We start from the raw sequence: 14,218 nt of genomic DNA, 5'->3' as shown, positions 1-14,218 counted from the left end.
GAGCCATTTAGTAGCATTGAGATGGCAAACTTTTTTTCACTGCAGAGGCAAATTAGTATTCTGTGACATTTTTCTGTTAGGAAGTCAAACTGGAAATGCATTTGATTTGGGGAAAAAAACATCTTATAATTGATATGGGTTCGTAACTTCAAGGAAAATATAACCATTTGAACCCAACCAACAATACCCACAAATAAATTAGGAAGTTCAAGACATCTGAAAATAAAATAGCAGTGGGAAAAGCTTTCTGAAAAAATTCAAAGAACATCTTTCCTGGATTAGCAGCTGGGTGAACTCCTGGTTAGGACCAGGTCTGAACTGCTGCCAGAGCCCAGAGCTTCAGCCGTTGCCACTTGAGCAGGTAGGAGCAGCTCAGGCCATGGGTCTGAGGATGAGGTCCTACGGGAGACGTGCTGCTGGCACGGCTTAAGCATAACATCCCATTTCCCCAACTTTCTGAAGGAAGCAACTGCCCTGAGCAAAGGCTACTCAGCCCTAAGGGCTCAGCGCCTTACATCCCTGCATAGCGCTTGTTCCGTCACTGCTGCCTTCACGGCCAGGGGTGAGCTGCAGCAGAAGGTGGCGCATCCCAAGTAAAACAGACAGGCGATTGCTGTGACCGGTGGTATCAAGGAAGACAAGTGCAAACATCCAACTTCTGAGTAACAACCATTTCAATTCCAAATCCCTCAACTACATCTCGCAGAGGAACAGGTAAACCCTCAGAAAGCAAACAGACGTGGTGGATCTAGTGATCGATCAGTCACTCACTTTAGCTCTCTGAGGCAGGTTCATCATGGTGTCCGGTTTGAAGTCGTTCTTGTTCTTCCTGCAGAGCACCGCTGTGATGATGATGATGATAACTGTAACCACAGCAATGGGAGCCAGCACCGCTGCAATGATCCACAGGTTGTTGGGGGGGTTCTTCACCACAGCTACAGAAAATTGCAAACCAAGGTGGTTAAGTCTCACCGCGCAAACGCAAGATTTAAATTGTTTCCAACACAGCCTTCAACTGCCTCTATATAATAATTAGTATAAAAGGATTTGTTAGTAATCTAGCTATAGCCTTGTCTTCCTTAAGTAAAAAAATGAATCAGCAACACTGATCAATTCAAAAATCCCTGGTCTCTCTTCTCTTAGTTACATGCAAAAGCAGCCATCAACACCCAGGCCCAGTTAGATGCAATATTAGGTATCACTCCACTGGTTCATTTACAGACTAAAGAAAAAAGGATGCCAGTAATAAATCCTTAATTATTTTTCAAACACTAAACCAGCTTATAGTAAGGTAGCACGTGTGTCAAAAGTGTACACATGAAGTGCATACCCGGTGTCAAAGACATACGCGCTCAGCAAGAGTAAAGTGGCAGAGCTTTTATAAAAACAGTGAAGTTATAAGCACACTAATAGTTGTTATCGATACCAACAGGGCAATACGAAAAGGCTCCTCTTGTGCTCTAGAAATACTTTATCATAGCTAAGGTCAAAATGAATCCATCATTTTTGAAGGAGGGGAAATGTGATTGGAAAGACCTACTTGCAGATATACTAGTAATGGCACCAGGAAAAGGGTGCATTTCAGAAACACAATGATGCTAAAGCATTTTAGATTTCATTTTATCAGAATAAAGTCTATTAGCATAAACCTTCAACTTGTACACACATAAGAGATCCTCCTGTGACACATCCCTGGTTCTCTCATCTCATTTCTTTCTGGAAAAAACACCAGATAAACTCCTTACGATGCTGAATTTTGTTTCAGCGAAGTATTCTGTGGGCTTCACCATGCTATCTCTATTTATTTTCCCATACCACTGGTTTCTGGCATGGACAGGCTATTGTGAGAATACCAGCGTAAAGCAGCCTTTCCCATTTCCTAGGGAACTAGCGCTTCCAAATGTCATTGAGCTTATTAGCCGTCAGAGGCACTCAGCATCTTTCAGGATCAGACTTCAAACGCATACCGTCTTGTTTAGCAGCAGTTACAAAAGCCAGCTGAAAGCCTGTCAGAAGCTCCAGCCTAGTTTTTTGTAGATCTACAACTTTTTGCAAAGCCATTGTAGTTTGTTGGGTGATGTAGGAATAGCACTGCTGGGTACACATCTTGCACACAGTGTAACAGTAGCCACACGCTTAAAGTCTGTCCAAAACGCCAGGTTGAAGCCTTTCAAGGTTCACTTTTCAATGGACAATAAATTGCACAATTCCAAATTATTGACTTTGACATATAGCTGGGGTATGAAAGGGCTGTGGGGAAGGAAACTGAATCTGAATTTTATCAGATAACCGTAATTTTAATTACAGACTCCTGTTGTGGGAGCAGCAAACAGTTGTTGAAAAATGGTACTTCTACTTTTTAGGGAATGCAGAGGCAGCTATGACCTTATGGCTAATAGGACAGGCATTTATGAATCCTGGCTTACAGCTTTAATTCAGCTACCAGCTTCCAGTGTGACCTTGAGTAAGTCAATCCACAGTTCATTCAGCTCAGTAAGACTTCAGCAGATTTTGAAGCAAGCCTTTCATTCTGCTATAACTCTGTCCCTCATTTATAAAACAGGAACATCCATATTTTTTGTTGTTATTCATCTGTCTTGTCTAACCAGACTATGAGCTCCTGAGGGTAGATGTCTTTTCTTACTGCATTTTGGTACGGAATTTTTCACTCTGCTGTAACAGAAATAATGAGTAAAAATGAAGTGCACACAAAGTATTTTCTTTGGGAATACAAAGACAGCCTACAAATACCATGTCCAAAATGAAAAGAATTTATTTTTTCCATAATAAGGTATAAAGATAGCACTACCTCCTACATTTCAAATACTTAGCTTCAGAATCTCTGTTACCCAGGGTCATAATTTCAATTTCTGTATATTCTCTTCTTACAGTACTCCGTGCATATTAAACTTGTATGAAAATCTACAGATGAACAAGGCTGCCTTATGGGACCATGAAAGTACAAAGTTAGAACATGAGCAGCAGATGTCACAGTTACCTAAATACCCGTACAAATCACACAACTGCACAAAGAGCTAGGAAAGTGCTATGTATTATCTATAGCTGCTTTAGCAAAAATTACTTTAAGTAAGTGTTGTCATGGAAAACAAAGCCATTTAGAATGTAAATGTTAGACCTTATGGAGCAGGAATGGAGGTCCCCAGGTTCAGTCCAATTAAAGTCAGTAACAGACCATGATCAAATCAAGGATCGGGTACAGTATATAGTGCATTCTCTGGAAATTATATCATACTTTAATATTTTAACTCAATCATATGTTTATGGATGATATGTCAATTAGTTATACAGTGGTCCCTTCTTTTCCTATCACAATTACGTGCAGTTATTTCAATAGCACTGCTCTTTCAGGCAGAAATAATGGCACCGGGGGTCCCGTTTTATATCCTGTTTAGCCAGTAAGGAGATCCAGTAAAGAAGTCCATTATATAATTTTAATTCCATTTGGATAAATACCTAGAGCAACAGGAGCAATTCAATTAGCTAAAGGTATAGATTCATACATTAAGCTGTTATTGCACAAAAAAACCCTCCAAGCTGTACCACAGGTTTATTCACGACTGTGGGTCAACTATGCAGGAATATTTTTTTTATTATTTTTTTTAAAGAAAACACCTGTGGCCACAATCACTCAGGCACTGATGCAAGTCTTAAAAGAGAAATTTGAAAACACTTTACTTTTCAAGGACAGATTACTTTTTTGGCCACATTATTCTGAATGATACTATCATATCTTGAATCTGAAAAATGTCCATGCACACAAATAGTTCTGTTCACCTCCACTTTTCTGATTTGGGTCTAAACATCATCTTTAACAAACATGTGGTGCGCTTTACAAATTTCTTAGTTAAAATGATTATTTTAAAAAAATAATCCTTTTGGGATAGAAATAATCTGCATTATTATGAACCAGTCAAAAATAAGGGACATCTTGATAGCCCTCCACATTTTCCTTTGGGCTAAGTTATTTATTAGCAGTTTAGCTGTGGTAGCCATTAGTTTGTGACATCATGCTTTCATTAGCATCAGAATTAACTCTGACTTTACAGTTCCATAAAGTTGTTCAGTTCATAGAACCGTATGTGTGTAAATTAGTTGTACATTAGATCTACCAGTGACTGGCTAAATAAATAGGCATACAGCTTTGATTTACCACGATGAAGGCTTAGCCTGTCCCCCACAGGCAAAAGAGCAGCCCAACCTCAGCAGCTGCTCAGGAAGATGCACCTGACATTTCCCGTGTGATCAACGGAAGCTCCCCACACCTACACTGGTGTTTTTAGAAACAAAAGAAAAAACAAAAAAAGAAGAAGAAATAAAAGACTGAACCCTCAGAATTTTTAAAGGAACTCTTACGATCAGCTTGAACTTGAATAACATAACCCAGTGTCAAGGCCATCCGCTGGGAGTCAACAGTACTCAAAATTTTGGCAGCTGCAGTGCCCAGCAAAGGTTTCCCGTTGTATAAAGTATAGTATGTCAGTTCAGCTGGCTCCTTGGGTCCTGGGATACGTTGGATTTTTACCATCTTTCAGTGGGAAAAAGAAGAAAAAGGAAAAAAAAAAAGAAAATGAGAGAAAGAAATAAACTGTGTTCATATCGTTCCACTGCAAAATCTGCCCGAAGCTACTTGAAGGCAACGCACGCAAGGGAACTCCTTCAATACCCAGTATAAGCATAAACCCCATGCAAATATTCTCACAGGATTAGAGCTTCTCCCCTTGATAACCCAGGCTATTAAGATTAGCGAGGACTGACTGCTGCCTTCAAAAAGTTTAAACCTAATCCCAAGGTAAAACCCTATGTTAGAGAAAAGCACACAGTAAAAAGGAGGAAAGGACAAATGTTTGGACATTACAGTCCTCTGTAAAGAAGGAATTCCTAAAATCTGTACTAACATTGAAAAATACACTTTACTGCATATTGCAGTTGACAAAGCCACTCACATTTTACTTCTATACTCATTGCCTTTTATTCCAGCCTGACAGTAGAGAACCATGCTTTCACCATTTTATTCTGCAGAACACCAGCAGAATTTTTACACTGTACCTCTGTCTTTGCTGAGATTAGAGGAACCGTGAAACACCTCTAATGATGAGGGAAAAGGAGTTTTGTGATTCCTCTTCACTGTGTTGTGGACTAAAATATGTCATGCTTCCATGGAAAGTTTCACAAAGGTTCAGACTTTTGGCAAATAAAAACGGGTTTCTCCTTTTACATTCTTTCAGTGGGAGAACACACAGAATTGTGGGCAAATGAGAAAAGCAGTAATTTCTTTTTATCTCTTTCAACAAGCAGTTCTTGAAAAATATCATGTAATTAAAAAACCAATCTTGTCATGCAATTTTTGAAGACAGATCCTCTTTGAATCTCCCACAACTAGCACCAATTGGATAAATTAGTGAGAAAACAAAATATGATTATTTCAAAATACTGAATGGGAAATGTTGCTAAATAAGAGAGATGATTAATAAATTACTCTGAAATTCCTTCTTCTCTAGAAGAAATCTGCTATTCATAATGTAATCTGTGGCCACATGATTTGATGACTAACCCCGTACAAAGACTGCTTCATACTTCTTTTTTCTTTTCTCAAAAACAAAAAAAAAAAGAATAAAGAAGTTCTAGATTTATCAAGTTACCGAGGTCAGGGAGACATAGGACATAATTTTTTTTTTTAAATGAACAAACCCCCAGAACTCTTCGTTATGCTGAATACAAGACTTTATGCTAAAATACGTACTTTGTACCAATCCTCACAGCAACCAAAGAGAAAATATTTATTAACACCGATTAACTAATGACAATTTCTAGAAGATGAGAGGCGTGCAAACACGTCTGACTGCAGCAAAAGAAACCCATTAGTAATGCCATGCGTTTTGCACTCACTGCTTTGAAATTCATGGAAAGAGAGGAAATCTCAACCCAGTTTCAGCTTTCTTTTCTTAATACAAAAATCACATGGAGACATGCAAACAAAACCCGTTTTTCAACACACATCTAGGTACAACCAATGTTGCATTGACCACCTGCACAGTGTAGCTGCCCACAGTAGTGGCACGTTTGAATCGCCTTCCTTGCTGATGGGACATCATAAACAGCGGGGCCAGACGCTGCTCCATTAATCTTGCAAAGCTCTGGTTGTTCAGTCCCAGTAATGCAATATCGACCCCTTGAATAACTGTGGGAATGGAGAAAATCACACATCAGTATATCTTACGCGGACAAATAAAGTAACATATGGTCTGCAGGACAGTTTGGGACAGGGATGTCATAACTCGCTTAGACAAAAAATAGCTGGACACTGTTACACCCCCTAAGTAATTTCCCTATGGGGATATAATGTGCTTCTGTTCCAGCCCCTGGACTGTTCTCAACGTTTATGACATTTCAGAGAACAAAATCCCCCAAAAATTTTTGGGCCTTCAGTTTACCAGAATGGCTCTGGGAAGCACCTAATCTATGATGTTCAATGTAAAAAGTAGTACATTAAAATCCATTTGAGAGCTGCCTGTCATGCTTGTCGTCCGATACTCCTGTTAACTAAACCACGGGTTTTCATCCAGCAGTTTTGAAACCTGAACTTAGGATTTTGTACAACTCATTTTTAAAAAAAATATCGTATCTTTGAAAGCACTGAAAACTGAATAAATATTTCCTAAGTATAAATGAATTTAAAATTAAAGAGATGCTGAATTTACATAAAGTTAAAAAAGTGATATAACATGCTAATTTAATTCATACATATGCATGATTTTTCAATGTTATTTCAAAAAATCTTTTGGGACGACCATGATATTTTTGAAAACTGTTTCCATTGCAATATCCATACTACTCCACTGCAGTAAGTGTGCAAGGGCACGAAATGGAGCATCAAGTTCACGAGATCCAAATGGGAAGAGCTGTAACACTCCCTTCAGAGGATCATAATCTCCACATAAACTTGTTTTTATCATCTCAAAATTATGAACAGATATAACAGGCTCCAAATCACACCAGCTTTTGGAAGCAGAGTGTAGAATTCAACCTGTTTCATGCCAGGCTCCTTTTCTCTTGCTCTCCCGAGCATTAAACAATTCCAGGCACAGACACAACGCACAGAAAGGCTTTGGCATCTCCTCACTTAAAGGTGTCGGGGTGGAAAGGGTCTCTTTCTTGCCCAGTTATCACTTGTAAAGTCAAAATGATTGTGAATGAGAGTTTGAGGCCAGTGAAATGACTTTGGTAAAACAAGTATTTTTAAGTCTAATAGCATTCTTTGCACCTTCTTCTCTACGAAGAGAGAGTTATGTGCTTAATGACTCAGGTGAAAGGTGCAAAAACTCCTGGACCCAGACAGTTGGCAAACTCCCTGGGTGTAACAGATCACCCTTCTTCCTGGGTTATGTCTACAAACCTCCTTTGATTTCAGATTTAAATCCAAGTCCCAGAGAGGGAATAATAATTACAAAAAAAAAAAAAAAAAAAGCATGCCTATTTGTGTTTTACAACTCTGAGAATATAATGCTGCTCTCGGAAGTGCTTAAACCTAAGTGTCATAAATTCTGAGGTGGGTGTTAGATGCAGGAGACATCTCTGTTCAAGATGACAAATCAGTTATGCCCAAGAGTAATTGTAAATACATTTGCCCAGTTGAATGCAGGAAGGTTCAGTGGGCATTTGCTTATTATTGTGCAAAATTACTGCACCAATGTGTTTATATAAACAAACACTAAAAATTATTGTCTGAAGTGCATGGAGGAGGGAAGGAGATTAAAAAGTACCTGTTATCACCCAGTAGTCTCTAGTTGACTCTGAGACATCAAGGTTTGGATACTCCAAAGCTTTAAAAATAAAAGTTGAAATTATGTCACAATATTCCAACATCCTACACATTATATGTTGCAAAACTGATTAACCAGACAGTGATAAATAAAATTTAACTATGCCCAGGAGGAGATCTAGAAGCATAATTTTCAGGGTTACAGTCTCTCTTCTGTCTGAAAAAGAACATCAAGTGTAAACAGTATGAGCATTGCTGCACAAAGTAGGACATACATCTTCTGTTGCCAGAATATTGGCTGGCACATTGTCTGGGGCAAACCCTAGGATTGCCCATTACTAAAAAATGATAGGTAATATGCAGATGTCGATGTTATATACATTTCTGCTGCTTTCTCCCTGTGTATAATTCCCTGGGAAAAACAAGATGAGTTCTATGATGATTCTGTGATTTAACCCTTACTTAACTCAGACCACAATTTTAACGTAAAATGATATTAAAATAAACCAGGATCAGATTCCACCAGAGTGCAGTGCCACATGAATTACAAGCCAGACTAACGAAACTGTGAACACACCTTAGCGTGCGGTACTCTCGCCCTCTCACTCTGCACCATTGAAGGTATTGCTACCATATGTGTTTACATCTGTGAGAAACTGATGTTTGCCGTTTTCATGCCTTTTCTTAGCTCTTCCATCTCCAAAAGTGCATTAGGCTGTAAAGTGCAATATGCTGCTAATTCATTATACAGCTCAGCATTTTTTTCAATGGATTTATGCAATGTGGAAAGCATTCATCCTTGGAACTTAATTCAGAAAATATCCGTGCTTTGCACGTTGATACACGGCTATCAAATTACTTTGATTTTTAAACTCCAAAGTGGCTTGAAATAGTAAACACTGTAAAGGATCTGATGACGCACAGGAACTGCTTTTGAGGAGGGATTTCACAGCACATCCCAAGCTGTGCATTTCCACGGCAGACTGCAAAGGCTCTGGAGAAGCCGCTGGAGTCTACTGGGAAATAACACGCTTTGAGAAAAGCCTCAATATTGGTTTGATAAACTGAAACAACTACACTGCCACATGAATAAGCATCAAACACTCTTCAAAGTAAGTATTTTCACAAGACATGCTATCAGTCTAAAGCCATAAACACAACGGGCACATTACGTTCATGAGTTTGCAGTATACCTGCTGCACTGAGAATAAATCCAAGAACTCCAAAATGAAATATAAGCCATTAGCTGTTAAAGGAGCACTGGCTAAAGACTTTATTGGGTCAGTTCATCATGTGCAGGGATCAGCAGAGAACTGCGACACCGCACAAGACTCGTGCTGTGTGACAAAACGGTTTTCACGGCTCCTAACTACCAAGCATATGCCTGTATTGTCTTTGTGAGAAGCACCATAATCCTTTCCCTATGCAACAGGCCTATTTGGGAGGCCAAACACTGGAGCTGAACAGAGTCATCATCAAAACTTCCTCGGGCTTTCTCCTTGCGCTCCTGGATGCCCCATGAAGACACGTCCTGCACACAGGGCGCTCTTCAGACAGGCTCACCTGCTAGCCACAAGAAGGAGCGAGCCCGTCTGATGATGAATGGTGTACACCCCTTTCTAGATCCCCAAGCACACCCTTTGGCAACAGCTTCCCTCCACCTTTCCTTACCTCTGGAAAGACTCAATGGAAATGCAAGACTACCCTGAAATGTGTCTCTTACCCTGCAATGCAAAGTCCCATTCAGAAGCCCACTCAGCAGTGCAAGAACCCATCATCAGGCAGTTTCTTCTACTCATTTGCAAACATCCAGTTTAGGTAGGTAGCGCCTCAAGAACAATATACACCCCTCCCTTTTCACGGAATTGCACAATCACCAGTTAGCTGAGACTCCCAGCTGCCTCATGCTGGAGAATGACCACTTACCCCCCAGACAGCTCATTGTACAAGTAACTGATGAAGAATTGCACAAAATAATTACTCTGCTGTTGGGCTGTTTGCAAATAAAATGGACTGACAAAAAAAGGTAACTTCCGTTTTTCTGAGCGTTCGCTTTCCAGCAGCCTGGTTCTGCTTTTTCTTAGAATCAGAAAATGAACAAGCTCCTTAGTAATTTTACCTCAAGCTATGAACCCACTCAGCTCAGTGTTCTGACCATAAAGACATATTTGGTTCTACCCTTAAGTGCCCAATTATTTCAATACTTGTAAAACGAAAAATTACAAACTACTCCATCACTGGTTTAGCCTTATCAGTGAGTTTAATAGCTAGCAGAGACTTAACCACACCTTTACTGGTATTTGAGCACAGTATTTCAAAGTTAACAAGCGTCTCATGAAGATTCACACACAGTGAGATCAGCTGAAACCTGCCCTCCCTTAACCAGAGTCCCTTACTATGAACTGATGTGCCTAGCACGTCCCTGACTCCTCTCGCTTCCAGCAGGCATGATCTCCCCCAGCAAACGGATACCCCCACCTCTACAGCGAGCTTCATTTCACACACAGTTTAACAAGCAGATTAAACAGAAACCCCCATAATCAAATATCCTGTCCCTTTATTTGTTTCAGAGAAATCAGCATGCAGAGTCAGAGAGCACACTGGCCACACAGGCTGCCCACACACACAGCTTCCTCTAGCTCTCTGCACCTCTGACTCTTCAAAGCAATTGAAATGCAAGGAAATTATTGATACTTAAGTGCTTAGACCACATTTTAAACTAAGGATGAAGTTCATCAAATACACCAACAGCTTTCTAAACGGAGAAGCGTAGACAGAGCTCACGCATTACCTAAACACAGCCCCAAAGCGTGCTACCCAGCCCTGCCCCTGCAGCAAGCCCCAGGGGCCGAGTCTCCCACTGAAGTACAGGGCTCTGATGAAGATGAACGTCATATGCTGTGCTAAGTTTTTCTGAAATGGAGAACCAGGGACATTCCATGTTTTGTTTTATATAAAACTGTAATATATTTTTTTGTTTGGAACCTGGCACAGGCTTTATTATTGATGACAGCATATATGTGGTTTTCTTAATCATCTGCCACAGTTTCTAGCAGCCAAAGCAAACGCTGAACCCAGAACACCCGCCATAACTAATCCCCCTCTTTTTTTTTTTTATTTATTAACAGAACAATAGTTTAAAAAGTAGTCAGCAAAACCACCTACAACCTGTGAGCTTGATGACAAAGCTTATGGTGCTTGCAAAGCAAAAGCCTGGCACTGACTAATCTTAAGGAGCTGGGAAGCACGTACTTACATTCTGCAATGGTGAGGGGAGGGTAGGTTAGATAGAAACCCACCAGCTCAGCTGACAGCTGATTAAGAAGGTTGCTGGAAATAGTGCCATTGAGAGTTGTGCTTTGATTGTTCACTACGTAAAACAGAGTGACAGCTTGGGAGACATTGGAGGTGTTCAAAATCTGAAACAAAAGCAAAGAAATAATGTGTAGTTATGTTTCAGCTCAGTTAAAAAAAACAAACAACAAAAAACAAACAAAAACAAACAAACAGAAAAAAAAAACCCCAACCAAATCAGTGCAGACAAACCAGGAAATGTTAACTTGAACAATGGGTTAGATCCAGCTCGCTCAACAGGATTGTGTAAAACTACTTGCGTGATACTTTAATTCCTACTTTCACACATGCAGAGTTACTGGAGGACAGCAGCAGGCAGGAAAAGTGCAGTCCGGGCTGGAAATGCATCTCCCTGTTTTTATCCAGAAATGCAAGATGAGGGAGAGGATGCTTATCAGAAAAAACGTTCAGTGTTTGAGGCAGAGGAATTAGGCCTGTATGTCTTGCTCTCTTTGCTGCCTTCCTAGCGCAGTTATCTAAACCTACACCATTTCCATATGAAATAAAGGGATATCATGTCTCTTCCATTCCTAGCATCTTACAGTTTTCTGCTCTCCTCCCCATTTCAGCTCTATGCCAGTCTCTCCCTGAGCCCAAATCCAATGATGCATTTAAAGACCAATTCTGTTTAGTAAGTACTGGATCAGATGCTCAAACACTAGTTTCATGCAGGAAGCAGAGGGGCAAAGGCAGGGCAGGAACAGAAAAAAACCATGTTTTCACAGAAGACTCATGTCCTGGGATAAGAGGGTTATTTTTTTCACTGCTGATACTGTAGATAGGGCCAATAGCATTCAGCGTTCATTAATGTTATTTAAATACCCCATTTTTATGATTTGGATCACTACATAAAAACATGTAACATGGTATAATAAAAGCATCAGAAGAAGAGTTCAAGGTCCGACAAAGGTCTGCCTAGCCGACATCCACTTACAAATAGCCAGGAGCAGGTGGCTGGAGAGTGAGCACAGGGCAAGAGGAGGAAACTCTCCCCTGCATTGTAAGGTTAGCCCACAGCTATGGCCCAAGTAATAAATTTTATGCTTGGGTTTAAAAAGGGTCCATGACTTTTTATTCTATGTGTCTGGCCAATTGATTTTTGTAACTTCCATACTTTTGCTCCAGTTACATCCAGACACCTTCAAGTTTTTATTACCCACTCTCTGAAAGGATTCTCCTTTTTATTTAAACCTGAGTAGTTCTGTTATAGGAAAATCCAAATGATCACTCCTGATTCACTACACCACTCATGGTTGGAGAACCATGGTCGATTCCATTTCTTCTTGCATGGAAGCTGTTTCATGCCTTTCACCCATCTCGCTGCCCTTCCCTCTAATGCTGCAGTGCAGCAACACCTTTGCCGAATCAGCTCCATCTGCTCCAGACCTGTTCCTCAGTTTGGAATTACTCTAAAACCGTCATAGTGTCTTCTGTCTCACTTAGTCTCTTGCACGGTACTGGAATAATTTCAGAAAAATTTATCATGAAGATCGCACCCTTGAGCCTCTTACTTCCCAGTTTCTGTCTTGTCTCCTATCACTTCCTAGGTTGGCAATACCCACAAAAACTACCTTCTTTTAGGGTTCTTTACAAAAATCTCCTAGGTGCTTTGTGAGATCTGCCACTTCTGCCATGAGTGAATTAGCCACCATGAAGTTCCCCTCAGCATCGTGGGTCCAGCTATTGAAAAGCTTGATAATCGCTTTACCTGCTGCGGTTGGCCATCTCTTGCCATGTACTTCTCTCCCTTTCTGAGCTCCTCTAGTTTGAACACAAGCTCACAAGAAACAGTACCAAAGTAACTAAGCAGAGCTCTGATAACCAATTTTTTCCTTCTAGTAACCTACATACAAACTATTCCAAAGAGCACGAGTCCATATACAGATTTTTATCTTAAGTTGAACACATATCATATCACCCAAAGGATAATTTCTTTATCCCTGAAGGATGGCACAGAGCATAAGGGTGTTGGCCCACTATTACACATAAAGGTCTGCAAAAACCAAGCCCTTAACGGTGAATTTGGGTCTGCGAGTATGGAACTGGAATGCACAGGGGAAAAAAAGAAATACATTCCATTAATTCAGATCTTATAAAACAGCTATGTATGTCACTACCTTTATACCTGAATAGCCTCACTGAAAACAACTAATGTGTCACAATAATAAAATATTCTTCCAGATTCATATTTTTACATATTTATTTTTATCTGAACTTCACTTAAATCATTTAGCTGCAAACAGTAAAACTCAAATTCATGAAAATAACAGTAACCGTCTTCTGTAATTCATGCATTTATAAGTTTTCCTGCAATACATAAAACAATCTTTCAAATGAAAGCATAAACTCACTCCCATAGTGGCTATCAAAGGCCTTATGTTTAAATACAAGCACACACATAGCGAAAAAATAACGCAGAGAGTTTGACAACAGGCAGTGCCAGACCACACAACATGGTACCTGAACTGTTAAGTTGTTGCTGGTGTTTAAGACCTTTCTTTCAGCATCCTGAAATGCTCTCTGTAACCGCTGCTCCATGGTCTGAACAAATTTGCATGACTGTATATTGTCTGTTTGACCCACAAACTGCAGCTCTGGAAAAGGAATAAAATCTATTTGTATGTGGGCAAAATATTCTTGGTGGCATAACTCCTGTAATACCTGACAGCAAAACAATCAAGTCACAAATTAAGCAGGTGACGATAACGTCACATAGGATCGGTTTATGTCATTCAAGCACTGTGCTAAACTAGCCTTAATTAAGACAAAAATGTAAGAATTACATTGCGTTATTAGAGCTGGTAGCCTTCACAAACAAATGGAGATTGTTTCAACAGTGACATATAAGATGGTAAGACCAGTTCAATGTACCTATACTTACTCAGAGCCAGACAGTGAGTGAAATCATTCCAAAACACAGGTTATACTCTTAAATCTTGCAGGTCATTTGTTCTTGCAAGACATAATCAATCATAATATTGATTCTCATTCTGTTTGAGCTAGGAAAAAATGTACTTAACTAGGTAATTGCACTAAGTATGTGTATATAAACATGTAAACACGCACATAAGAAATCTTTTTACA

At 39.8% G+C, this 14,218-nt stretch overlaps 1 protein-coding gene across 3 annotated transcripts in view; it reads right to left on the bottom strand.

Annotated features, from left to right (window-relative positions):
• KIAA1549L (KIAA1549 like) overlaps positions 1–14,218 on the bottom strand; it is a 137,224-nt gene that overhangs the window by 58,181 nt on the left and 64,825 nt on the right. For all 3 annotated transcript variants that reach the window (XR_008824436.1, XM_056355000.1, XM_056354998.1), the window contains 6 exons: positions 13,595–13,728; positions 11,037–11,199; positions 7,782–7,841; positions 6,048–6,199; positions 4,375–4,546; positions 772–935 (listed from right to left, as the gene is read on the bottom strand). Coding sequence is in view for 2 of the 3 variants with exons in the window: in XM_056355000.1 (XP_056210975.1) it covers positions 772–935; positions 4,375–4,546; positions 6,048–6,199; positions 7,782–7,841; positions 11,037–11,199; positions 13,595–13,728 (845 nt within the window). In the remaining variant the exon portion in view is untranslated. The remainder of the gene's footprint in view (positions 1–771; positions 936–4,374; positions 4,547–6,047; positions 6,200–7,781; positions 7,842–11,036; positions 11,200–13,594; positions 13,729–14,218) is intronic.

Source organism: Falco biarmicus, chromosome 10 (assembly GCF_023638135.1).
Source record: "Falco biarmicus isolate bFalBia1 chromosome 10, bFalBia1.pri, whole genome shotgun sequence".
In the NCBI taxonomy this organism is placed as follows: domain Eukaryota; kingdom Metazoa; phylum Chordata; class Aves; order Falconiformes; family Falconidae; genus Falco; species Falco biarmicus.
The sequence above is the reverse complement of the archived record's forward strand: the minus strand, read 5'-3'. Positions and strand labels throughout refer to the sequence as shown.